General features: G+C 42.6%; 1 protein-coding gene across 1 annotated transcript in view; it reads right to left on the bottom strand.

The window, feature by feature from the left end:
• The window catches only part of SFXN2 (sideroflexin 2), a 107697-nt gene that overhangs the window by 49263 nt on the left and 30592 nt on the right, over positions 1–27842 (bottom strand). Inside the window, exons 2-3 of the mRNA XM_077455299.1 lie at positions 16240–16415; positions 3838–4008 (exon numbers count right to left, since the gene is read on the bottom strand). Of these exons, the coding sequence (XP_077311425.1) occupies positions 3838–4008; positions 16240–16415 (347 nt within the window). The remainder of the gene's footprint in view (positions 1–3837; positions 4009–16239; positions 16416–27842) is intronic.

Below are 27842 nucleotides of genomic sequence, written 5' to 3' on the forward strand. Positions count from 1 at the left end.
GCCATTGCTCCAACGCTTGCTGCCTGGCTCGCTGAAATAGACAACACCTTACCATATAGAAAGATTATATCAATAGGGGATGATCAGGCAAATACAACAAAATATGGGATAGGTGGTTACAATAACCATCGACTTGTGTTTGATAAACTTTTATACTCTTTGTTGCCGACACCAAAGGTTTACTCTAGGGCCACTGTCAAAGGTTAGAAGGATGATGTTTTTTTATCATAACCAAATTATCTGAAACGTGATTCCCAGGCAAAAGCACAATATACAGTGTAATTTTTACTCTGATCAAAAGAATCGTTTACCCCGTTTTTCTGTTTTATTTTTTGTTTTTCTCAGTCTCTGTATGTAACATATTGCCAATACTTTATATGAAAATGAGTGTCACCAGGATTTTCTTTTCCTTTGTTTTCCTTATTGGATTGTATATTCAATGTTCTTTACAGTAACTTTGTGTAATTTTGTACAAAACTCAAAGTTTTGTTTCTGAGTAAAAACAAATAAAGGTGGTGGTCTTTATTTGGAATAGGGTTCATTTAGAATACTTGTTTTAAAGCCCAACTCTGTGCACAAGAAAAAGAAAAAACACCCCTGCATGGGGTACTATTCCTAAATTTTAGGGGTGAGGAAAAAGTGGAATACTTTCCTTTCTCCTCCCTCCAGCATGCACCCTCCATCTGTATGGCTGGTCCCCCACAGCCTCCTCATTAAGGCACTCTGGTCTGATATCACATGTTTACTTCAGCACATACAATGCAGAAATAATAGCTCTGCATTGTACACGACTACCCTGAGAGCCCACCCAAAACTCAGAGCATCTGGGAGAAGCGGAGTACACCAGAAAAAGGAGTGCAGTAAGTACAGGCATATCCGGCTTTAAGTACACTCGCGAATACGGACATACCCGTAAGTGTAGGTAAAGTACAGCGCAGTATGGCCTGGAAGAGGCGGAGCTGCCACCCAGAGTTGTCACCAGTGAAGAGGCAAAAGCTCCCGCCAGCCAGCCCAGATTTGCTGCCTAAATGTAAAAAATTCACTCCCCCCCCCCCCCAACCCCCACCACAGCCGCTGACCCCCTTCTACAGCCCCTGACATCCCAAAAGGGAAAAAAGGTACTGCTTCACTTTAAAGTACATTTTCGTTTTACATACATGCTCTGGTCCCATTGTATACTTAAAAGTGGGGTATGCCTACATCCACTAGAGTTATCCTTGCAGTGTGTGTGTGTGTGGGGGGGGGGGGGGGCTACTGCAAGAGGTATTTTTTTAATCCGGAGTTGGGAATATAGAATTGTGAGAGGATATATCAATATCAAGAGAACTATATAAAAGATATTTAGGTGGTACTGTGTCCCTTTCAGATGTGGATGTTCCTTTGCATATGTATGAACGTGCCTATTTTCTCTCCTCCAGCAGACTGTACAGTTAATCCTCAATAAGGGGCGAAATGCATCAGTGGCATAGCATTGGTGGCGTGTCTGTTGCTTCTTGTTCAATAAAGCCGTGCATGTACAAGAGGAAGCTATGTCTTTGAGAAATGCCAATAGGGGAAGTGATGGAGTCTGAATTTTGCATGCACCTGCACATGAAATAAGAGGCACAGATACAGGAGTAGGGACTGTAACACGGTGTTATAGTTGCACTTGGTCAAATGATGAACTTTGAGAACAGTATTTGTTTTGTTTTTTTCATTGTAAAACAAAGATCCTTTTTTAAAGTGTTTTTACTCTTATTAACATGATTTTATATTGTTAAGAGCCCATTAACATCAACCCCAGTGGGCTGCGTTGCCCAATGCAGTGCCAATGTATAGGCAACGCAGTTTGGTGCGTGTCCTATTGTTTCAGTGCGCACTGTGTCGCATTAGAGTCCGCTGAAAAAAAAAAACAACGTAAAACAGGTTGCATTTTTATGCAGCATATTACAACAAAATACACTGCATTATAAAACATTTTGGTGCATAGTCCCCACCCATGGGACCTCTACAACTATCTCATGGGCTATTGTAGGGATTGGTGGCTTCAATAAACCAGAACCGCGTGTGATGTTTTTGATTGGTGGAGAGTTCCTTTTTCTCTATGTTTGGAAGCATGGATGGCTCTGTGCATCATCTGCACCGAGGGCAGAGAGGGATGTTTTTTTTTTGTGACAGTATAGGGGACTTCCAGCGCATATTCACCTATCGGTGTGTGACATATTTCAATAAAAAATATATATATATATATATTGTAAAAATGCATTGCACCACCCTTCTACAATGCACACCAGCAAGTGTACATGATACAGAGTATTACATGCGTCCACTGATGTGAATGGGACTTGAACATTCTCTATTAATTCATGTGTTCCAGAGGGGCAGAGACCTAAAGCACTATACAACCTGATTGTACAATATGTGAGCTTTATGTGAGCTTCCTTTAGGTCAGGTATGTCCAAAGTCCAGCCCGTGGGTCAATTGTGGCCCACATTCTGGTTTTGAATGGCCCGCCTGGTAATTTGGACATATATCTTTTGTGGCCCCCAAAGAATCCCTGAGCGTCAGGGGCCACAAAAAATATATGTGCTGGCTGCCTTGGAGGGGACGGGGAGGGGGCAGGACCAGTGCCGTACATACAGGAGAATTTCCTGTTTACACGGCAGCCTCTGTAATAGGAAGTCCCGTCTCCTGCGTTGCCATTGGATGACTGTTCTGTCCATCATAGGAGGCGGGACTTTGTATTTAGGAGGACGCCAAGAAAACAGATTCTCTTGTATGTAATGTGTTGGCGCCTGTCCCGCCCCCCTCCCTGTCCCCTCTGAGGCTGCAGATGGGCATGAATCAGGCTGCAACAATGGCAAAGGTGAGTCTGCATTCATGGCACTGGGGGTTTTGCATTAATGGCAATGGGGTACTTCATTCATGTCAAAAGGGGTGCTGCATTCATGGCAATAGGGGTGTTGCATTTATGGCAATGGGGGTGCTGCATTCATGTCAATGGGGGTGCTGCATTCATGTCAATGGGGGTGCTGCATTCATGTCAATGGGGGTGCTGCATTCATGTCAATGAGGGAGCTGCATTTATGGCAATGGTGAGGCTACATTCATGGCAACGATGGGGCTGCATTCACGGCAATGGTGGGGCTGCATTCATGGCACTTGTGAGGCTGCAGGTGGGCACTGGTTAGGCTACATTGATGGGCACTGACCCTTATTTTGCTTCACAGTTCTTTATTTAAAATGTATTTATTTTTTTCCTAAAACTTCCCTCTTAAAGTGAAGGTGCATGTTACACGCTGATAAATACGGTATATCCAAATAACACGCCCGAGCTCATCTCTTCAACACACACAACCACAAAGGCAAGAGAATTCTTGTTGGGCAGTGTATTAGTGCTCGAACGAACACACTTAGGGGGTTATTTAAGGCAAATCCACTTTGGCACTGAAAGCGCACTTGGAAGATTTTTAATGGTTCACAGAATATCAGGCAAAATGGTCGGCCCTCATGCATGTTCATTTCATCAAATCTGGCACTCTTTGAAAAAAAAGTTTGGACCCCCTGCTTTAGGTTTACCAAAACTATGTAAGAAGTCACAAAAAAGTATTATCAAATCAGGCTCTTACACCATATAGTTATTAGTAGATATGTGCACTGTTTCCGTACAGAGTGTACAGCGTATGGTCAGCCTAAAAGTTCCCTTTTAAACTTAGCTAGTCATTGCAGGCTTACAAAGAGAGATGCCTACTAGCCCACATTAGATGGTACATGGGTGGCTTTTGCTGCTTTAAGTGCCGACAGCATTTGTCAAATCCTAGATAAATATCACACATGCAAAATATAATAAAACTCTACCTGTAAAACTGCAGCATGCAGCCAGTGATCGCCATTCCTCCAGGGACCTGGAAAGACATTCTGCCAATCAGGTTCATCTTATCTCCGGTGTCAGGGTGGAAGGCGGAGTCGTACAGCTTCTTGGCGTAGTGCAGTTGCTCTATGCTGGTGCCTGGTGGAGCGCCACCTGCTCTGAACACAGAACACACAGTCTAATCTGTGCCAACAGGAGTATATATTGACAGAATCATCAAAAGTGCTGAATTATGAAAGATGGCATTAAGAATATAAACAATCATATACTCTATTTTCCTAAAAAAAAAAAAAAAAAAGAACTTAGAATATCCCAACAATTTATTACAGCTTCCTGGGATTCCTGGGAAGGCTGCAGATACTTCCAGCTAGGTGACCACTGGATCCCACACCGGCCGCTGACATCTTCTGCTCTGACTTCTTTTGAGTACTGGGTCTCTGGCCATATGATTGATTGCCAGGGGATGACGTGACTCCTATGCCTACGCACAAGACTTCTTCATTACGTCACCACGGCAGCGTGCCAGTAATGCCCACTCATGCACAGCTCATTTGTCTTATTGTGGAAGAGACATAGCGTATGTCTTTTACAATAAGGTGCTGCCTGCTCAAATTTTTTTTTTAATTGTAGGTTTAGTTTTACTTTGACTTATCTGGCTTTAAGAATAGAAAAATAAAAGACTTGAAGTGATTAGTAAGTGAGAAAATTGCAAAATGTTTTAAGAGATTGCGAAAAATTATTTATAAGGAGTCTCATTTGAATGTTATTAAGTGTAAGGAAATATTTAAAATGAATTTTGCAGAGATTTCAGCAGGTAAACTGAATATTGCTAAATATATTAACTTTTAATAATAACTGCCAATATATTCTTCAGCAGTTTTTACGGTACTATCGGTATTTAACAATACAAAGAGAATACTGAAAATTTTCTGCTGCATGTAACCAATCAGATTCCAATCTTCCTTTTAGCAGGTTTAAAAAATTAAAGCAAATTTGTTTGGTTGCAACAGATAAAGGCAACCACAAAGTGCCATGTATGGTAAACACATTTTAATTCCTCTCTGCCAATAATGGGGTAGCAGAGTCTAAACCCAAGAACAAAAATGCAATATATTGCAGCTTACAAGTCCTTAGATGTGATGGCTACAGTCCTTTTTTTCAGAGCAGGAACTAGAACAGCGCTTATTAATAACTGTCCCTCCTGTATTGAACTGTACTGTAATTGTGCTGCCCCCCCCCCTCTACATTGTAAAGCGCTGTGTAAACTGTTGGCACTATATAAATTGTGAATAATAATAACAGTCAGTAGAAAGCACAAGATGTCATCACCTACTGGATTTTTGGCAATATCAACCATTATTTGTTGGCCCTTATCAGCAAACAGATATAACAAAATGCCTTTAATGGAATATTTTAAATTCACTAAAAGAAAGGTCTAAAGTGTATGTCAACGAACAAGTGAAGTCCATTGTTAGCGTTGACATACACTTTAGACCTGAATTCCAGGTATGTTTTTTTTTTTTTTTTGTTTGTTTGCAAATTGCTACAGCTTGGACCATATTCCATACCTGGATGATCCCTGTGGAAGCTGCAAATCACTGTAGTAGCCATCACTACTAGTCATCCTCGCTGTGTTCGGGGTACAGTGCTGAGCAGCTGCTCTGCTGCATAGTAACCATAGGGGGCTGCCTGCTTGGCACAGGTGCCATTCAGAAAGTCATAATATACCCAACAGTGCCTCTTGACCACTTTTCCAGAGCAGTAAATGATACCAAGTGTAACAATAAAAGTAGACATCAAATCAAATGTAAGTGCAAAACTCAATATTAAAAATCTTCCAAAAATCCCTTTACATGGTTACCCCAATATTATCATCACGTGCAACAAACTATAAACTGTAAATAATGAGATGCAAAACGGGCGAAAATGTATGTCCATCAAATATTGTAAGCTGTGTCCACTATAAACAGGTCATCCACTTATGCTGAAATGAATATATCCTCCATAGTGAATATGCGGGTGCGTCTCTTTAAGGTGCACAACCCATTATCAGTGCCAGTGCTCTCACCTTCTAGTTTGACCCAATATTCATCTGTAGAATGCACTTTCCCTTTAATTAAAGTGGTTGTATAGGTTCATTTTTTTTTTAAATAACAAACATGTTATACATACCTCTACTGTGCAGTTCTTTTGGTCCCGATCATGCCGTTCTGGGGTACCATGGCAGCTGTCTCGGCTCCTCCCTGCAATAGATAACACCCTCGGAAAGCTCTCTCCCGAGGGGGTTACCTTGCGGGCGCGCTCCCGTCTCATACACTCTGCGTCCATAGACACAGAGTGTATGTCTCGGTCCTGCCCCCTGGTGGCCGCATCATCTGGATTTGATTGACAGCAGCGCGAGCCAATGGCTGCGCAGCTATCAATCTATCCAATGAAGAGCCGAGAAGCCAGCGCGTTCTCGACGTGGGAATTTCGAGGGCTCAGGTAAGTAAGCCGGGGGGGGGGGGCTGGGGGGCCTGTAACCATCAGATGTTTTTTTCACCTTAATGCATAGGATGCATTAAGGTGAAAAAAACGGAAGGTTTACAACCCCTTTAAGCTAGGGCTGGTATACCAGGGATGCTGTTCACCTCCACTCTTACAGGCATGCTTCCATCCATCTCCATCCTCCAGGATCCCACAATAGAAGTACTTGGGCAGCTCAAAAAAAGGATAGTACATTAAAGTGATTGTAAACAATCACCTTGTAAAACAACCCATTATGTTTAAATGTGAAATGAAAAGCAAACCATACGAGTACAGATTAAAACATTTTATGTGCTCTTTTATAGAAGTGATCACATTCTGTCTGTTCCCTCTGTTCTTAGCTGCAGAAGAGCTGGGGGAGGAGGAGAAGCAGCAGCACAATGAGCTTCCCAGTGAATGGCTGTGCAGGGGAGGCATGTTAGCTCAAGTCTGATCATTGGAGGGGAGTACATGGAGTTCCCACCAATTGACCATGGTGTGTTCTTCTGCCTAGTGTATTCAATTATTAACCACTTAAGGACCGCCTCCTGCACATATACATCGGCAGAATGGCACGGCTGGGCACAAGCATGTACCTGTACGTTGCCCTTTAAGTGCCCAGTCGTGGGTCGGGAGCACGCCGCCACGCTCCCGACCTGGTCCTGAGCTCCGTGACCGTGGCCGCGGGACCAGCGGACCCGATCGCCGATGGTGTTCCGCTATCGGGTTACAGAGCTGAAGAACGAGGAGAGGTCTGTGTAAACAAACCTCTCCCCGTGCTTCCTACTGTGGCTGTCACCGATTGTCTGGTTCCCTGTTATAGGGAAAGACGATCAGTGACGTCCCATGCTAGGCCACGCCCCCCTACAATAAAAAATAAAAAAAATAAAAACACATAACGTCATACATAACCCCTACACTGCCCCCTAGTGGTTAACTCCTTCACTGCCAGTGTCATTTACACAGGAATCAGTGCATTTAAATAGCACTGGTTGCTGTATAAATGACAATGGACCCAAAAACGTGTCAAAAATGTCCGATGTGTCCGCCATGTCGCAAAAAAAAAAAAACCGCTGATCGCCGCCATTACCAGTAAAAAAAAAAAATTATTAATAATAAATGCCAAAAAACTAAACGCTATAACTTATGCGCAAACCAATCAATAATCGCTAATTGCGATTTTTTTTACCAAAAATATGTACAAGAATACGTATTGGCCTAAACTGAGGGAAAAAATACGTTTTTATATATTTTTGGGGGATATTTATTATAGCAGAATGTAAAAAATATTGAATTTTTTTCTAAATTGTCGCTCTATTTTTGTTTATAGTGCAAAAAATAAAAACTGCAGAGGTGATCAAATACCACCAAAAGAAAGCTCTATTTGTGGGAAAAAAAAGGATGCCAATTTTGTTTGGGAGCCACGTCACATGACCGTGCAATTGTCAGTTAAAGCGACGCAGTGCCAAATCGCAAAAAGGGGCCTGGTCCTTTGGCTGAAAATTGGTCCGGGGCTTAAGTGGTTAATAGGAAAGCAGAAGAACTGGCAGGAACACCAGAGATTTTACATAAAAGGAAGCAATACGAAGAGAACAGGATACTTTCTCATACAAGTACATGGCACAGCAGGCACATATCAGGAAGTGCTCTCCAAATATATACTATACTATTTTTATTAAAAAAGTAAGGCCCCTTTCACACTGGGGCGGTATTCAGGCGTTACAACGCTAAAAATAGCGCCTGAAAAAAACCGGCACCTTTCACTCCAGTGTGAAAGCCGGAGGGCTTTCACACTGGGGCGGTGCGCTGGCAGGACAGTGAAAAGTCCTGCTAGATGCATCTTTGGAGCGGTGAAGGAGCGGTGTATTCACTGCTCCTAAACCGCTCCTACCCATTGAAATCAATGGGACAGCGCGGCAATACCACCGGCAAAGCGCCGCTTTGCGTCGCTTTGCGGGCGGGTTTAACCCTTTTTCGGCCGCTAGCGGGGGTTAAAACCACCCCGCTAGCGCCCGCAGACCGCCGCTAAAACGATGGTAAAGCGCCGCTAAAAATAGCGGCGCTTTACCGCCGACGCCCGCACCCCGCTGAGCAGATGGATGACAGGTCCATGTCTGCTCCGCCATGCAGACAGTCCCGCTCTCCTCTATGGGGCAATCGGAAGGAAGAGGATTGCCTGTCCATTTCCATTCAATGCCATCTGATTTTGGCAGACAATCTATCCATCTTGGATCAGATGGCGGCGGGTGTCAGCCTGACATCCAACGCTCCATAGAGGACAATGCAGGGTCCCAATCAGGCCAGCCTGAAAAACTGACAGGTGGATCTGATTGGAGAGCCTGTGAAAGGGGTCTTAAAGTGGTTGTTAAGCCATTCTAACCTATTTATACCATCAGTACTGCTTCCTATTGTAGTCTGTGTATGATTTATAAAAACAAATGCTGAAAATACCTAATTTCAGAGCTGAGATTGCGATCACATGACTGGCCGGATCTCTATTTTCCTACTCTGAGAGATGCAGCGGGTGGGTCTGAGATTCCCCCACTGACATCAGTCAGTAGGGGAGGAGAGGAGAAGAGAGCCGGCCAGTCACGTGATCGCCGCTCTGAAATTAGGCATTTGCAGCATTTATTTTTATAAATCACACACAGAGGGGGACACAATAGGAGGCAGCGCGGAGGGTGCATACAGGTTAGTGTTATTCAAGCAGCAGGAGGGGCGGGGCGGCACTGTCACGAGCTGACAGACAGGGAGGGAGGGGGGAGGCAGCACAGAGGAGAGACAGCAGGCTGGAAATGACAGAGGCACGTAAACTGGCCACATTGTCAGGGCTCAGCAGCCATGATACACCGTGATCAGTTTATATAGGGGAGGGTAGAAACTAGCAGGATCAGCCAGGTTTTTTTTTAGGTGTTACAAGGGGCCAAATGACACAACACGAGTACTGTGTCATATAATATGCTTTACAAGGAGCAGGATCTATTTTTTTGCTTTAAGCTTTGACAAAAAGCCTGGAAGCTGATTGGTTTCTATGCAGAGCTCCCCTCTCCAGTTTTAGTAAATCAACCCCACAGTGTGAATGCCAACGAATGCTGTGGACCATGTCTGTTCAGTGTGACTGCAACACGGAGGTGGTCACTGATGACTTGTGTACAAAATCATTTAAAAATGCATGCCCTTTTTGGGTGGCATATGCAAGGACCATGCTATGGTATACAAACACCTGGCTGCCAAACCTGACAAATAACAGGTCAATTTTTATGCCTTACTATTTTTCAACGTAAATAAGCTAAAAAGACTCCATTAATGCCATTTCGTTTCATAAAGGGAGATGGAGTTTCATTAGCGGAGAACTGATTTCCTAAGTGACAGAGCCCTTTTAATGGATTTCACACAAAAAGCTGATCATTAAAATCTGACAGCTATATTGATCTATGCCAGCCACTGGAGATGTTTTGATACCCAGCTGTCCTCCCGTTGCCTAGCAACAATCTACCTGCATTAACTTGGAAAAAAAAAAAGCAAAACTAATTGTAGCACTGTCACGTCTATAACATTTATTTCACTAAATTGCTTAATTTATTGTACTAAAATGTAAAAATCTGCTAATACGGAACATTTTTTTTTTTTCGATCTTGTAAATCATCTATATTATACAGTATATGTTTAAATTCTGGAGCTGATTATTAAGAACAGGAAATCTGTCTGTCTTGTCTATGGTAACCAGTAAGATTGTCATTGTTGTACATCAGTACCACCTTTGTGCACAACTACACAAATCCACAGCCCTTTGAACACCGCCTGCTCACAGGATTGAAGAAGGCCCCTGCGTGTCCTTCATTTATTCGTGATCACAGAAATCAAGGTTGTCACTTTGAAGGTGACCCGTGCTGCCAGGGAGGTGCTTTTTACTGGAGTGGAGTCGCGGATTTTCTAATTTATTCACAGCCTCCAATAAGATTGTCTACAAAAAAAGGCCAGCTGTGCAAAAACTGGAAAATTCAAACTGAAGCCTACAGCAACCCGTCAAACATTTGCTCTTTTCAGAAAGAAAGACAGCTGAAATCTGTCTGTGTGGTCTACTGCAAAAATAATACGCAGCTAATAGATAAAAAGGCTAATTTCACCTTTTGCCAAAAATGAATAAATGCGCCCATATTTATTGAAAAAAATGCATTTGTTCATTTTTTGTGTTGGGACCTGCAAAGCATTGCAACTGTAATCCCAGGTGCAAACTATTCCCCCAGCCACAGGGCCATTCTAAGGTTCAGACCTTAGGCTTGGGTAACTTCAATTGTTACTAAACAGACAATAGTAAAATCAGTGTGTATATGCAGTATGTAATTAGCAGACCTCCAGCTGTTACAAAACTACAAGTCCCATAATGCCTCTGCCTCTGGGTGTCATGGTTGTGGCTGTCAGTCTTGCTATGCCCCATGGGACTTTTAGTTCTGCAACAGCTGGAGATCTGCTAATTGCATATCCCTGCAGTAAAGCACGCCTGTTATACTCCCTGTGGAACCTAAGGGGTTAATCCACTGTGTTGTGTAAAAAAGGCTGTTTGATCCTGTCTTCTCTGATCCCCCCCTTCTTCCACTGCTCCCAATCCATCTCATAGAACAGAGCCTTTGGAGTTACTTTGCCCATGCTCAGTTTGGTGTGTATTGCTAGAGTTTTTTTTTTTCTGGGACTGCATGTGATCAGCACAGGACCAAATCAGCACTGTCAAGACAGAGGGTCAGGGGTCATGCAAACGCATAGGACAATCAGAGTAGAATGAAAACTCCTCCTACAAGCTTTAAAGTGGTTGTAAACCCTTACAAACCACTTTGACCTACAGGTAAACCTAGATTAAGGCTTACCTGTAGGTCCAAGCAATATCTCCTAAACCTATATGGTTTAGGAGATATTTGCCTGAAAACGGGCACCGTTGTCTACGGCGCATGCGCACTGAGCGCGGCATTCTCAGCGACGGAGCTGCCGCACGTGTCGGCTCCTGTGCGCATGCGTGGGAGTGACGTCATCGCGGCTTCGCCGAATGACAGCGGCGGAGCTGCGAGACCCCACCAACAAGATGGATGCGGTGGACTACAGGGGACAGCGGTGACTTCGCTGGCTCCTGTGTCAGGTAAGTGACACATAATGGGCTACTATGCGATGCATAGTAGTCCATTATGCTTTGCCTTTGCAGGGAATGAAAGAGGAAGTAAACTCATCAGGGTTTACTTCCTCTTTAACCAGACATTGATAGAAGTCACAAGACTGCTATATACTGCTGAAGAGAAAAAGGTATTTAGTAGAGCTGCACGATTCTGGATAAAATGAGAGTCACAGTGTAACATTGTCTTCCACATTATATAAAAACATTGGGCTAACTTTACTGTTTAGTATTTTTTTTTAATTCATTGAAGTGTATTTTTACCCCAAAAATTGCGTTTGAAAGATCACTGTGCAAATATAGTGACATAAAATATTGCAACAACCGCCATTTTATTCTCTAGGGTCTCTGAGATTATATATATATATATATATATATATATATATATATATATATATAGTTTGGGGGTTCCAAGTAATATTCTAGCAAAAAATACTGATTTTAACTTGTAAGGCCCCTTTCACACTGGGGCGTTATATGTATATGAATATGTATTCACCGCTCCCACCATTGAAATCAATGGGGCAGCGTAGCTATACCGCCGGCAAAGCGCCGCTGCAGTGGCGCTTTGCGGGCGGTTTTAGCCCTTTTTCGGCCGCTAGCGGGGCAGTTTCTAAAACGACAGTAAAGCGGTGCTAAAAATAGCGCCACTTTACCGCCGACACCGCTCCTGCCCCAGTGTCAAAGGGGCCTAAGCAACAAGTGTCAGAAAAAGGTTTAGTCTTCAAGTGGTTAAACTGACTTCATTTACAGACCAAAGTTCTTCCCTTTGATCTAAAAGAAGTAAATGTTACTTTGTATCTCTTTTCTATCTCTCAGCTCTGAGGAATGTTGATAAACACTTGTCTTTATTTTTTTTTGACAGCTCGGGTCTGCACTATTTACATAGAATCGTGGAAATGACTGATTAGGATGGTGGGGTTGATTTGAGATCGGGATTTTTTTTTTAACAATTAATCGCGCAGCACTAGTATTTAGCAGTTTATATTTAGTAAAATAATTGCATTTTCATGTTCTGTGGGAGACCAGATATTGTGAATGCAGGTTCTGGGTTTAGTAACACTTTAACGATAATTCACAAGTGAGGTACCATTGTACTTGCACTTTATCGAGATGTTACCGTTTACACCCAACTAACTCTGATCTGATCTGCCTACACAGAGGAGAACAGATCGCCTTACACTTGTTTTAAGTGGACCAGATGAGAGGTAGGTGGGTGTAAACGGATCTGTGTCCATTTACACCCGCCGGTCCATGTGGTGAATGGACCGTCCCATCAGGACCTGATTGGAATGGACATGTGAAAGGAGGCGTAGTATTTTTATTCATAGATCCTGTGAATGGATCTGTAAATTAATGATGTAGCTGTGTGGGCGGCACCACATACAGTCAGATTCAACAAAAATATAGGATCATGCAAGGAGATAACATGAAACACGGTCAGAAAGGTGGACTTAACCTTAAAAACAGCCCACACAAAGAGGATCTCCTTTAAGCGGAACTTCAGTCTGCTCTGGACAGGCTTGCCCCCCACCCCCTCCTGTGTCACTATGCACAGATGCACCCACGAGGCTCCTTCTGGCCTTGAGATCATGGCATCTGCGGACACACAACGATGTTTCCATGCATGTGCAAAGGTGGAGGAGATTCAGACTTCCTTGCTGCCAGTCTTTGCGCATGCGTGGGAAAACACTGCTTACAGGATTTTAACCCCTTCCCGCTGACGGGAAGGGGTAAACGGCTTAATTCCAGTCTTCTTCGTGAAAAAACACAGGAGCACGTCACTTTAAATGTACTCACTGCCAATGGCACCGTAAAAAAAAAAAAAAAGACGACAGTATTCAGAATCGCCATTTTTGGTGATCTGAATACTTTGAAGTGCAAAGAAGGGATTTGGGGTCTTTTAGACCCCCGATCCCTCCATAACTGAGTACCTGTCACCACGTATTTCTGTCACAAGGGAAGTTTAAATTCCGAGTGACAATAAAAGTGATCAATTTATTTTTTCAAAAGTGACAATGTAAAAATAAATAAATAAATAAATAAATAAATAAAAGTGCCCCGTCCCTGCAAGCTTGCGCAGCAAAGAAAATGCACACGTAAGCAACGTAAACGGTGTTCAAATCAAAATGTGAGGTATCGCTGCGATAATAATAATTCTAGCACTAGTTCTCCTCTGTAACTGTAACCTGGTAACTGTTATTTATATTTTTAAAGTGCCGCCTATGGAGATTTTTAGGTACCGTAGTTTGTCGCCATTCCACGAGTATGTGCAATTTCAAATCATGACATGTTAGGCATCTATTTACTCGGCGTAACATCATCTTTCACATTATATTAAAAAAATTGGGCTAACTTTACTGTTACGTTTTTTTTTTAATTCATGAAAGTGTATTTTTTCCTAAAAACTTGCATTAACACTGACAACATATTGCACCAATCGCCATTTTATTCTCTAGATTCTCTGCTAAAAAACTATATATAATGTTTGGTGTTTCTAAGTAATTTTATAGCAAAATAATATCGGATTTTAACTTGTAAGCAAAGTCAGAAATAGGCGGAGACATGAAAGGGTTAAATGTCTTGTGAACCTGTAGGGTTTGATCACACTACCCGTGCCTAGTGTCCGTTTTGCCAGGTGGTGAAATGTGTTGTTTCCTTTTACTTTTTTTTTTAAACTTTGAAAGTAATCAAATGTACATTCCATTGACGTCTTTCCATAGAAGGGGAGGATCAGAGAAGAAAGAATCAAACAGCCTTTTTACACAATGCAGAGGATTAACCCCTTAGGTTCCACAGTGAGTATATCAAGCATGCTTTACTGCATATACAGACAGATTTTGCTTCAATAACACATTAAACAGTGCTACACTATTGGCTGTTCTGGCGCCTCTTCCACCCCATCCCTTCTCGAGTTAATAGGCATGCCTAGCATATTTGATACCTTGGGGGTACATGTTACACCCTCCTATGTACAACAACATTTTTTGTAATAATCTTAGGATTAAATTAAATAATAACAGAAAGGGACGCAGACAGGAAAAATTGTGGTGTTCCCCAACATTAATGGCCACTGTAGAAGGGTTAGTATACAGTGCATCCGGAAAGTATTCACAGCGCTTCACTTTTTCCACATTTTGTTGTGTTACAGCCCTATTCCAAAATTTATCAAATTCATTATTTTCCTCAAAATTTTACAAACAATACCCCATGATGACAATGTGAAAGAAGTTTGTTTGAAAACTTTGCAAATTTGTAAAAACTAAAAAAAAAAAACAAAAACAAAAAAAAAAACACATTTACATAAGTATTCGCAGCCTTTGCCATGACACTCAAAATTGACCTCAGGTGCATCCTGTTTCCACTGATCATCAGTGAGATGTTTAGAAGATCCCACAGTTAACAGTGCATGTCAGAGCACAACCCAAGCCATGAAGTCCAAGGAACTAGCTGTAGACCTCCAAATCAGGATTGTATTGAGGCACAGATCTGGGGAAGGGTACATTGAAGGTCCCAGTGAGCACAGTGGCTTCCATCATCCGTAAATGGAAGTAGTTTGGAACCACTAGGACTGTTCCTAGAGCGGGCCGCCCAGCAAACTGAGCAGTCCGGGGAGAAGGGCCTTAGTCAGGGAGGTGACCAAGAACTCAATGGTCACTCTGACAGAGCTCCAGCATTTTTCTGTGGAGAGAGGAGACCCTTCAAAGAAGAACAAACATCTCTGCAGCACTCCACCAATCAGGCCTGCATGGTAGAGTGACCAGATGGAAGCCACTCAGTAAAAGGCACATGGACAGCTCAACTGGAGTTTGCCAAAAGGCACTTGAAGGACTCTCAGACCATGAAAAACAAAATTCTCTGGTCTGATGAAACAAAGATTGAACTCTTTGGCCTGAATGGAAAATGTCATGTCTGGAGGAAACCAGGCACCGCACATCCCCGTGCCAATACCATCCCTACAGTGAAGCATGGTGGTGGTAGCATCATGCTGTGGGGGTGTTTTTGAGCGGCAGAAACTGGGAGACTATTCAGGATCGAATGAAAGATGAATGCATCAATGTCTAGACTTATGTGATGAAAACCAGCTCCAGAGTGCTTTGGACCGCAGACTGGGGCAAAGGTTCACCTTCCAGCAGGACAACGACCCTAAGCACACAGCCAAGATAACAAAGAAGTGGCTATGGGACAACTCTATCAATGTCCTTGAGTAACACATCTAGAGCCCAGACTTGAACCCGATTGAACATCTCTGGAGAGATCTGAAAATGGCTGTGCACCAACAATCCAACCCGATAGAGCTTGAGAGGTCCTACAAAGAAGAATGAGAGAAACTGCCCAAAAAAAAAGGTGCGTCAAGCTTGTAGCATCACACTCAGAAAGATCTGAGGCTGTAATTGGTGCCAAAGGAGCTTCACCAAAGTATTGACCAAAGGCTGCGAATACTTATGTACATGGCATTTTTACATTTTTTTATTTTTAACTCATTTACAAAGATTTCAAACTTCTTTCACGTTGTGATTATGGGGTATTGTTTGTAGAATGTTGACGAAAATAATGAGTTTAATTCAAAAGTGAAGTGCTGTCAATACCTTCCGGATGTACTGTAGGTAGGTCTAGTCACCATTGCTCATTGGGAACCCCTGGTAAAGAAGGGCTGATCTATAATGTATTCAGTGTTAGTGATATATAATGCTAGATAGAAAAAAAAAAAATACTTTGCAATTACCTGCAAGCCTCAACAAGCAGCTTAGCTCTGTCCAGCTCTTGCTCAGACACAACCACCGTCCTGGGGTCTGTAATATTGAAGAAGTGCTTCAAGCGACCGACGAATGTACTCTGATCCCATCTTGGGGCGTCAATGTTAAACCTGGAAACATCGACTTCCATACTTCCTTGCCTTTCCTAAATGAAATTAGAGACAAGGTGGTTATGAAGTCAAAACACAATGCTGTGATGTGTCCGATAGAAGAGACTTTATATACGGTAAGAAGGTAGACTGAGTTCTCTAGAAGATATATTCAAATTTAAAAGTACTGTATACCTAAAGCCAAAACCAATTTATTATTATTATAATACAGGATTTATATAGCGCCAACAGTTTACTCAGCGCTTTACAATGTGTAGGGGGGACAACACAATTACAGTACAGTTCAATACAAAAGGTACAGGAGGTTCACACCTCCTTTAGCCCAGGTTCACATGGACTCGCACGATTTCATTCCCACATGTTAGTCTGACTTTGGGAGTGATTTCAGAGATATCTGTGTGGGTTCCTGCACAGATGGCTATTGAAACCGCCCCCAAAGTCGACAAAAATCGTGCAGGAACTACTTTTGGGAATCGGTGCTGTGCTGCAAAGTCGTTGTTGCACCGATTCGGATGGTGCCATTGCCGGTGTTCTGCCGAGAAGTGCCCCCCATCGAATGGTGCCCGTGCATGCGCAGGATGGAGCCACAATTTAGCCGATTTGCCAATCAGCTTGAGTGATGTGACCAGGGCGCAAGCACACATCGTAGAATGCATCTCTCGATGGGAGATACCATTTCACGGCCACAATTGAAACCTATATATATATATATTTATTTATATATAGCGCCAACAGATTGCACAGCGCTTTACAACATAAGGGAAAACGATACAGGTACAATATAATTCAATACAGGAGAAAACAGAGGGCCCTGCTCATTATAGCTTACAATCTAATGCATGTAAATGCATACAATGGACGGTGGGCCAGTATTTTTGGGGTTAAAACATATAAGGAGGCAACAAATCGGCCTAGGGCTTGGTAGGGTGGTACCAATAAAGTATGCTCCGATATCCGAAACTAATACCTTTGCGGTGCAATTTGAGCCCATACAAAATGAATGGGCTCAAATCGTATTGCAAAGAATCGCATGTGGTTTGAACAAGAATGCGATGTGATTCCTGTCCGAGTCACATGCAGTTTCCAGCATGGCACCTTTGTGACCCCAGGCTTGTCATAGTGCTTTCATCCTGGCTTCACACTGGAATGGTGTGGGAAACCGCTTTGTGATTCGGACAGGAATCACACTGCATTCCTGTTCAAAAAGCCCATTCATTATGTATGGGCTCAAAATACACTGCTAAGTTATCGGTACTCGTACTGGGCGATAAAAATCAGGTATCAGTGCCACCCTAGGGCTCGATAACCACCGTGTGGCAACCATAGAAGAGCGATCTGGGGTGCACTAAATGGGTATTAAAGCCAAAACCAAAGATGTAATATATTGCAGCTTGCCAAACCATTAGACGTGGTGGCTGCAATAGTCTTACATTTTTAGGCCTTTTCCCTTCGGTTTTCACCTGGTGATCTGGCCAATAACATACCTCTAAAGTCTAAAAAAAGAAAATGAATGCAGTCATAACATCTAAGAACCGGTAAGGTGCAATTTAACAAAATGTTTGCTTTTGGGTTTAATAATGCTTTCATTAAAGTGGAATTTCAGACCAAACATAAAAAGGGCGGACAAGCACTGCGTCGCTTCAACTGACCTATGCCCTAGTCCTCTGACATTGTACCCAAATGAAATTGATGACCATTTTTCCCACAAATAGAGCTTTCTTTTGGTGGTATTTATTTTTTGCGCTATTAACCAAAAAGAGCGTCAATTAAAAAAAAACTTTTTACTATAATAAATAAAAAATCAGTTTAGGCCAATATGTATTATTCTACATTAAAAAAAAAAAAAAAAATTGCAATAAGTGTATAGCGATTGGTTTGGGCAAAAGTCATAGCGTCTACAAAATAGGGGATATATTTATGGCATTTTTATTACTATTATAATATCTCTCGCTCTCTCTATTTTATATCTATATATATCTATATATATCTATATATATACACACACACACATATACATATTATATATATATATATATATTACACACACATACACACACATACACACACACACACACACACACAGTGCCTTGCGAAAGTATTCGGCCCCCTTGAACTTTTCAACCTTTTGCCACATTTCAGGCTTCAAACATAAAGATATAAAAATTTTATTTTTTGTGAAGAATCACCAACAAGTGGGACACAATTGTGAAGTGGAACGAAATCTATTGGATATTTTTAACTTTTTTAGCCAATAAAAAACGGAAAAGTGGTGCGTGCAAAATTATTCGGCCCCTTTACTTTCAGTGCAGCAAACTCACTCCAGAAGTTCAGCGAGGATCTCTGAATGATCCAATGTTGTCCTAAATGACTGATGGTGATAAATAGAATCCACCTGTGTGTAATCAAGTCTCTGTATAAATGCACCTGCTCTGTGATAGTCTCAGGGTTCTGTTGAAAGCGCAGAGAGCATCATGAAGACCAAGGAACACACCAGGCAGGTCCGTAATACTGTTGTGGAGAAGTTTAAAGCCGGATTTGGATACAAAAAGATTTCCCAAGCTTTAAACATCCCAAGGAGCACTGTGCAAGCGATCATTTTGAAATGGAAGGAGTATCAGACCACTGCAAATCTACCAAGACCTGGCCGTCCCTCTAAACTTTCAGCTCAGACAAGGAGAAGACTGATCAGAGATGCAGCCAAGAGGCCCATGATCACTCTGGATGAACTGCAGAGAACTACAGCTGAGGTGGGAGAGTCTGTCCATAGGACAACAATCAGTCGTACACTGCACAAATCTGGCCTTTATGGAAGAGTGGCAAGAAGAAAGCCATTTCTCAAAGATATCCATAAAAAGTCTTGTCTAAAGTTTGCCACAAGCCACCTGGGAGACACACCAAACATGTGGAAGAAGGTGCTCTGGTCAGATGAAACCAAAATCAAACTTTTTTCCCACAATGCAAAACGATATGTTTGGCGTAAAAGCAACACAGCTCATCACCCTCAACACACCATCCCCACTGTCAAACATGGTGGTGGCAGCATCATGGTTTGGGCCTGCTTTTCTTCAGCAGGAACAGGGAAGATGGTTAAAATTGAGGGGAAGATGGATGCAGCCAAATACAGGACCATTCTGGATGAAAACCTGTTGGAGTCTGCAAAAGACCTGAAACTGAGGATGGAGATTTATCTTCCAACAAGACAATGATCCCAAACATACAGCAAAATCTACAAAGGAATGGTTCACAAATAAACGTATCCAGGTGTTAGAATGGCCAAGTCAAAGTCCAGACCTGAATCCAATCGAGAATCTGTGGAAAGAGCTGAAAACTGCTGTTCGCAAACGCTCTCCATCCAACCTCACTGAGCTCGAGCTGTTTTGCAAGGAAGAATGCGCAAGAATTTCAGTCTCTCGATGTGCAAAACTGATAGAGACATACCCCAAGCGACTTGCAGCTGTAATCGCAGCAAAAGGTGGCTCTACAAAGTATTAACGCAAGGGGGCCGAATAATTTTGCACGCCCCACTTTTCATTTTTTATTAGTTAAAAAAGTTTCAAAAATCCAATAGATTTCATTCCACTTCACAATTGTGTCCCACTTGTTGGTGATTCTTCACAAAAAATAAAAAATTTATATCTTTATGTTTGAAGCCTGAAATGTGGCAAAAGGTTGAAAAGTTCAAGGGGGCTGAATACTTTCGCAAGGCACTATATATATATATATATATATATATATATATATAATTATTTTTTTATAGTAATGGCGGTGATCAGCGATTTTCAGCGGGAATACGACATTGCGGAGGACAGATCGAACACCTTTGACACTTTTTTGGACCATTAACATTTATACAGCGATAAGAGCTAAAAATAGCCACCGATTACTGTATAATGCCACGTACACACGACCGGACTTTCCGGCAGACTAGGTCCGACGGACTTTCGGAGCGAATGGACTTGGCCACACACGAATGAAGTCCATTCAAAAGTCCGTTCGTTTTGAACATGATGACGTAAACGGGACTAAACAAGGAAGTTTAATAGCCAGTAGCCAATAGTTTCCCTTCCGTCGGACCAGCACACAGACGAACGGTTTTCACGATTTTAGTCCATCGGATAGATTTGAAACCTGTTCTATTTCTAGGTCCCTAATCGCGGCATAAATGTCACTGGCAGGGAAGGAGCTAACACTGGGAGGCAATCAAGTGGTTAACTGTCCCCTAGGGAAGTGTTTCTAACTGTGGGGGGAGGGGACTGACTGGTAGTAGAGAGAGATCGCTGTTCCTGATCACTAGGAACAGCAGATCTCTCACTACTTCCCTGACAGAACAGGGATCTGTCTGTTTACACTGACAGATCCCGGTTCTGGCTCTCTGAGGAGCAATAGCGGGTTGTTGGTGGACACCTATAGCTCTTAAAGCGTCCTCTGTACACCTACAGTGGTTTGCTCAGCCATGCCAACCTTCCGCAGTATGACGGCGGCTGGTCAGCAAGCGGTTAATGCAGAAGAGAGACATGCTTTGTCACTTCTGCATTAAAGTTACTTACCTGCCTGTCCGCCTCTGTACAGTGAGCTGTGGAAATCTGACGGAACTTCCGCACATGCGTAGGAGTGAGGTCATCCCCGCCCGGACATAGAAAACAGCTGGCGATCGAGACCCGGAAGCCAGCGCCTGGAGGTGTCAGTGGGGAGCTCAGACAAGTATAGTTCCACTTTAAGGTAGTTAATAAAATCACATATCTCCCATCACCTCCTTCCATGCTATCATTGCTGGACTTCTCCAGAGCCTCTCCCAGCCTTTGGAACTCTCTACTACAAACTGTTCAGGTCTCTTCCTCTATCCACCTTTAGGTGATCCTTGCAAACTCATCTCTTCAGGGAAGCCTATCCTGTCTTTACCCAAAAACTGAACTTTTACTTTCTCTATAAACTCATCGCCCCCCACAGTTATATCTCTACCTTAAAGTGGCTGTAAACCCTTTTATGTGACTTTTACCTATAGGTAAGCCGAGAATAAGCCTTACTTATAGGTAGTGGAAAGATCTCCTAAACATGCGCAGTTTAGGAGATATTTCACTTGTAGTGTGCAAATGTCATCACCAGTGCATGTGCTGTGAAGAAACGGACCACCGCCATTTCTTCCCCCAGCATGCGCTGTGAATGATGGGTAATGCGTGCGTGGGAATGATGTCACGCAGCTCCAGGCCAGTCACAGAGCCAGAGTCCCCGGCTCTGGAAGGAAGAGGGGCGAAGATGGACACAACCTGCACAAGGGAAGGCTCTGGCTTTGTTTGCAGGTAAGTGTCCTATAATGGGCTAGTATGCGATGCATACTAGCCCATTATGCTTTAAAATTTGCAGGCCGTGCAGGGAGCAAAAGAAGAAGTAAAACCCATTGGGGTTTACTTCCTCTTTAATGATAGATTGTAAGCTCTTATGAGCAAGGCCCTCCTAACTCTATTGTATTTTATTATATTGTAAATGTACTGTCTCCCTATATGTTCTAAAGCGCTGCGCTACAAGATGGCGCTATATAAATCCTGTATAACAACAATATCCCGGTGTGCTATTCAACGCTGCAGTTATGGTGAACAGATGGTATGAGATGAAGGCTTGAGATATGATATATATTATATTTGGGAGGAGGGGGAGTTTGCGGCACTTTAAAGCATATGAATAATAAAATAATGCAAATGATACTGATGTCAAAAACTTATAAAAATCAGCCAAGCATATGTAACAGGATTTAAATAGAAGCATATCACAAGACTTCAATGTGCATACATACAATGTGCTGAGCACTATACATGGCCGTCTATTTAAAGATCTTGTCAAGAACCACATAGTGACCTCTACAATACTGTTATTTGGTGAACAGAGAACTGAAATGAACCGCGGCTGACTCAGATAAAATCCAGCCAGAAAAGTCAAAGGTAAGGACATTCACCTCTTACAAAGTGATTTATTACCCAGAATGAATTCACCCAAGTAACTGGTAACGCCATTTGTAAAGGACTTGGTGAAGCGCACCTTTTTCACTCAAGTGTACTTTTTTATTCTGCTCATGTAAAATAGTGTAACTAATATATACACACACACACATAAATATACATACATATAAATATAAAAAACACTGTATACTAGGGTTGCACCAATACTAGTATCAGTGCCGATACCGGGTATTTGCACAAGTATCGGTACTCATGCAAATGCACCGATACCTGAAAACGATACTTTCTGGCTCGGTTCTTTGAGCTGTCAGCGGGTCTCCCCTGTTGACAGCTGAAGTGTTGAAGAAATCCGGTAATTGGAGCTGTCAAAAAAAAAAAGCAACAGCAACATTGTTAATAACATCACTCAGCTGCTGATACACTAAAAACAAAAAGAAACATTGTTTCTTTTTGAATCTTTCTGTTTCTTCATCTGCAGAGCAAAGGGATGAACATTCTGTTTAACCCCTTATTAACCCTCAATTTACTCCAATCAGCCTTAAAGTGGATGTAAACCCCAAATTTTTTTTTTGATGTCATAATGTAGAGCAGTGGTCCTCAGGGCCCACTAACAGGCCAGGTTTGCAAGATAACTGAAATGCATCACAGGTGATATAATTTGCTGCTCAGTGATTGCAGTATTCTAGTCTACATCTCCCCAAGGTAATACATGAAACCTGGCCTGTTAGTGGGCCCTGAGGACAGGGTTGATGGCCACTGATGTAGAGTATAAGATTTCCTATCATTTGAGCCTAGTCTTGCCACAAAGAGTTAATCCAGCTCTAAGCAATCCTCTTTTATTGTTCAGTGAGATAAATCTTGACAAATAGAGAAAAACTTTGTCAAATCCTCCCCCTTGCTGTGATTGACATTTGATTTACATATCTCCTGCACTAGCCTAAGAGACATGCATTATTTAATTCCTTCCCACTCCTTTCTTCTGCTGCTCTGCAAGGATTGGCTGTTCCACACCTCAGCATGATTTGGCATGCTGAAGTCATGTGGGGACTTTTGTGGGTTTTGACTGGATGTTAGTGATCATAGCAGAAGTTCAGTGTAAGAAATACACAGGAGAAAATGCACGTTGATAAGGGGAGTTTAGAGGTGGGGAGGGAGTCTACTGACATCACGACTCCATCCACCGAGCTCCAGACAACAGATCCACCCACAGAATCTGCAGTTTTTCGGGTCTCATAGCAGACAGAGGGGAGACATTTGACAGATAAGTATACATGCACGAGGCATGGATATCCTTCTAGATAACCAATATTGCAGTAGTTTAGAAAGGATGGGAGTGGGTTTACATCCACTTTAATTTACTCCCTATTCTCTTCAATTTCATTATTTTCCTGCTTTTTTTTTGTTCACCTCTATTTTATAAACGATAAACAATTAAAAAAAATTTTTACACATATATATTAACATATATTTACACATTTCACATTAAAAAAGTGCAAAATTAAAAATAAATCAATTTCATTTGTAAATAACTTGTCAATGCTTTGCACCATTGCTGTAAAGTATCGGTACTCGTAAAAATAAAAATAAAATGGTATCAGTGCATCCCTACTATATACCAAGTGCTCATTTACACAAGCACTCTGAAGAGTGATCCATAGTATATTGCTTTTCAGAGGGCCTTTGATAGGCATCTGAGGGGGGTAATATGTCACCTCCTCACTGCTTGCTTTAACCCCTAAAAGCCTGCACCGTTGACTAGACGTGTAGTGTTTGTATAGGTTTTTTTCCTTGGCTCTGTATCAGAGTTTGATTGGGTCAGGTTTGGCAGCTGTTACTGCCTGCCAGATGCAACAGCATGGAGAATTTCTGCCATACTGCAGGGGTATACCTCTATACAGGGGTCTTTGCAGCTTAGAGGAAGCATTAAAGCATTAAAAACGTTCTTACAACCCATCAGCTGCAAATGTAAACTAAGCCTGACTATCAAGATATAAAAAAAATATGACCCTTCCACTGTAACACAGAGGTAAATACATTAAAGTGAGATTAGAAAATAAAAAATAAAGGTGTTATATTTACCTGCTCTAAAACCATATTACACATAGTGGCCCCTTACCTCCTCCTTGGCAATCCCCCCCACTGGCACTCTCTGCTCCCTTTCCTCCTGCTGGTACCTCATGTATACACGCACTCCCAAGCTGGACTGTGTGTGTCCATAGACACACACAGCACCAGTAAGCCATACCCCCATTCCCTCATCACAGGAGTCTGACTGACAGCAACAGGAGCCTATGGTTCCCGCTGTTGCTGAGACACTAGAAAGTAAGGAGAGCGGTGCTGCAGCTGGGAAAGCACATGAGCAGTGAGAAGAGCCAGGTAAGTGTTCATAGACGAGGGGGGGGGGCAGATACCTGTCTAATACAGGCGTTTGCTCCCACTTCTGGCAAAAGATCACCGCAGTATCTGTGGCGATCTACGCCATTTCCAGCCCCTCCTCTGTCCCTCCCTGCTGGCTTCTGGGAGGCACACAGGTCCCAGAAGACAGCAAGGACCACTCAGAATGCACATCGCGACTCGCACATGCGAAGCAGGGAGTCAGAATGTGAAGCCGCAAGGCTTCACTTCCCGATTCCTTTGCGATCAATGCCGGCGCCTCCACCCGGAACCGAGGGGACAGATCAGCTTCGAGTGAGGACATCGGGCGCCCTGGACAGGTAAATGTCCATCTTTTAAAAATCAGCAGCTGCAGTATTTGTAGCTTCTGAGCTTTTATTTTATTTTTTTAGGTGAAACTCCGCTTTAATGCAAGGAATGCATTTAGGCCTCATGCACACAGGGCATTTGCCTTTCCACCTGACGGCAGCATTTTAATAAAAAAAAAAAAAAAAAGCCTGATGTGAATGCATTTAGGTGCGTCAAGTGCTTGGGTGCTAATTAATTTAATTGGCCAGAATAATAATATAATTTTGGCCAGTTAAATTAACTAACGCTCAAGGGCCTAGCGTTAATGCACATCTATACGTGTTTAGGTGCGTCAAGCTTTTTTTCCTGCCAAAACGCTGCTGCTCCTGGACGCACTGGCAGTGGGGTTTTTCTGCCTATAAACGCCTCTGTGTGCATGGACACATTGACTAATGTGGAGGGGTGTTTAATGGCAGAAAAAAGAAACACCGCACACACAGCGTTTTTAAAGCTCAGTGTGCATGAGGCCTTTTTTTCCAACAAATAGAGCTTTCTTTTGGTGGCATTTGATCACCTCTGCGGTTTTAAATTTTTGCGCTATAAACAAAAAAAATATATATTTTTTACTTTTTGCTTTGTTAAATATACGCAAAAAAAATAAAAAAATAAATATATCTTCATATATTGATTGTGCAAAAGTTATAGGGTCTACAAAATAGGCAATATATTTATTGGATTTTTATTAGAATTTTTTTTTTTTTTTTACTATTAATGGTGGCAGTCTGCGATTTTTTGTGGGACTGCGACATTGCGGTGAACAGATCGGACACTTTTTTGGGACCAGTGACATTTATACAGCGATCAGAGTTAAAAATAGCCACTGATTACAGTATAAATGTCACTGGCAAGGAAGGGGTTAACACTAGGGGGCAATCAAGGGGTTAACTGTGTCTCCTGGGTGTTTTCTAATTGTAGGGGGGGGCTACCTAGGACATGACAGAGATCGCTGTTCCCGATGACTGGGAACAGAAGATCTCCGACATGTCACTAGGCAGAATGGGGAATTGCCTTGTTTACATGGTTAAATAAAAGAGAAGCCGCACTAATAAAGTCCCAAATATTGCTAGCGGATCCTTGATTGCATATCATGACGATATGTGTCCATAATCAGAATGATAGGGTAGATAGATCTCATTCACAATGCCACCACAGTAATTCACATCAAATAAGTGTGCCGCCACCTTATGAAATTCCTGCTTATCAGTTAGTAAGCAAAGGAGGCACGTGGCTATAGCCCAGCCAAGGCCTTTACTTGCACAGAAGATCCTATGGATGATTGACAGTGATTCTCACACACTGACAACGCTGTAGAGTCCGTGAGCATCTCATTCCAGAATGACCCGAAAAGAAAGACTGGCCATAGCATAATATTGCCTAACTCGTTTTATTTTAAAAGAAGTTATTACACTTACATTGATAGTAAAAAAATACGCATTGATTAAAACATAGCCGACCGGCTCACAACAAGGACCCTCTGTCAGAAACCACGAATCAGACTGAGACAGAAGTACAGTTACCGTATTTATCAGCGTATAACACGCACCCCCCCCTAAAATCAGGGGGAAATCGGGGGTGCGTGTTATACGCCGACCCCCCGCTGTTTGTAACCCTTTCTGCCGCTCTCTGCGGCTTCCGGGTATTTTCGGCCGTTCTCGGCTATCTTCGGCGCCACCGAGATACACAGGAGATCCGCTCTGTATCTCGGCGGTGCCATTTTTAAATGGCAAAGCCACAGACAAGACTGCAAATGACTGACAAGGGTAAATGCAAGGCTGCAAGTGACTCACAAGGCTAAATGCAAGGCTGCAAGTGACTGACAAGGCTAAATGCAAGGCTGTAAGTAACTGACAAGGCTGCAATGGAAGGCTGCAAATGACACTGATAAGGCTGCATTGATGGGCATTTAAATGTAAGTTTTTTTCCTTAAACTTCCCTCCTAAAAGTTTTCTTCTTTTAAATTCTCTCCTAAACTTGGGGTGTTATACGCCGATAAATACAGTAAATCACACTTGTTTAATAATAATAAATAGAAAAAAAAGGTAAACCGAGTAAACGTAGTCAAAACATTGAGTTCAGCAACTGGAATGGATAGTCAGACAAGCAAAAACGTCAGGGAGCCAGAGAGGAGCGTAGTAGAACAGCAAGCAGGATCTGGAGCCAGAAGGAATATCAGCCAAGCAAGTCTTTAACAGGAATACAGGAGTGCGTCTCTAGAGATGTGACCAAGGCAAAGGCAGAGATTATCTGGGCTGGACAGCTTAAGTAGCCCGAACTGACAAGCAGGATATCATCAACAGGTGAGTCACTGTGGAGAGAAAGGAGCTGGCAATTAGCCGACAGCTTAGCGGCTAGCTTTGAGAAGGAAGGGTTGAGCCCAGCCCTGACAGTACTCCCCCCCCTCAGAGGACCACCAGGCTTGAGGGGAAAACGTCTATGGAAATCACGGAGGAGGACAGGGGCATGTACATCCGAGGATGAGACGCAAGAGCATTCCTCCGGACCGTACCCTTTCCAATGCACCAGGTACTGTATGCATCCAGTCCATGGAACCTACGAGAGTCAACAATGGACTGTACTTCACACTCCTCATGGTTCTCAACCTGTATAGGGTGAGGACGAGGCACCAAGGTGGTAAAGCAGTTGCAGACCAAAGGTTTTAATAAGGAGACATTAAATACATTCGAGATACACATATTAGAAGGAAGGGCTAATGCGTAAGCCACTGGGTTAATCCTGTGAAGAATACGGAAAGGCCCAATAAACCGAGGT

This window comes from Lithobates pipiens, unplaced genomic scaffold (assembly GCF_037356315.1).
Source record: "Lithobates pipiens isolate NorthernLeopardFrog02 unplaced genomic scaffold, aLitPip1_a1.2 Scaffold_25, whole genome shotgun sequence".
Taxonomy (NCBI): Eukaryota; Metazoa; Chordata; class Amphibia; order Anura; family Ranidae; genus Lithobates; species Lithobates pipiens.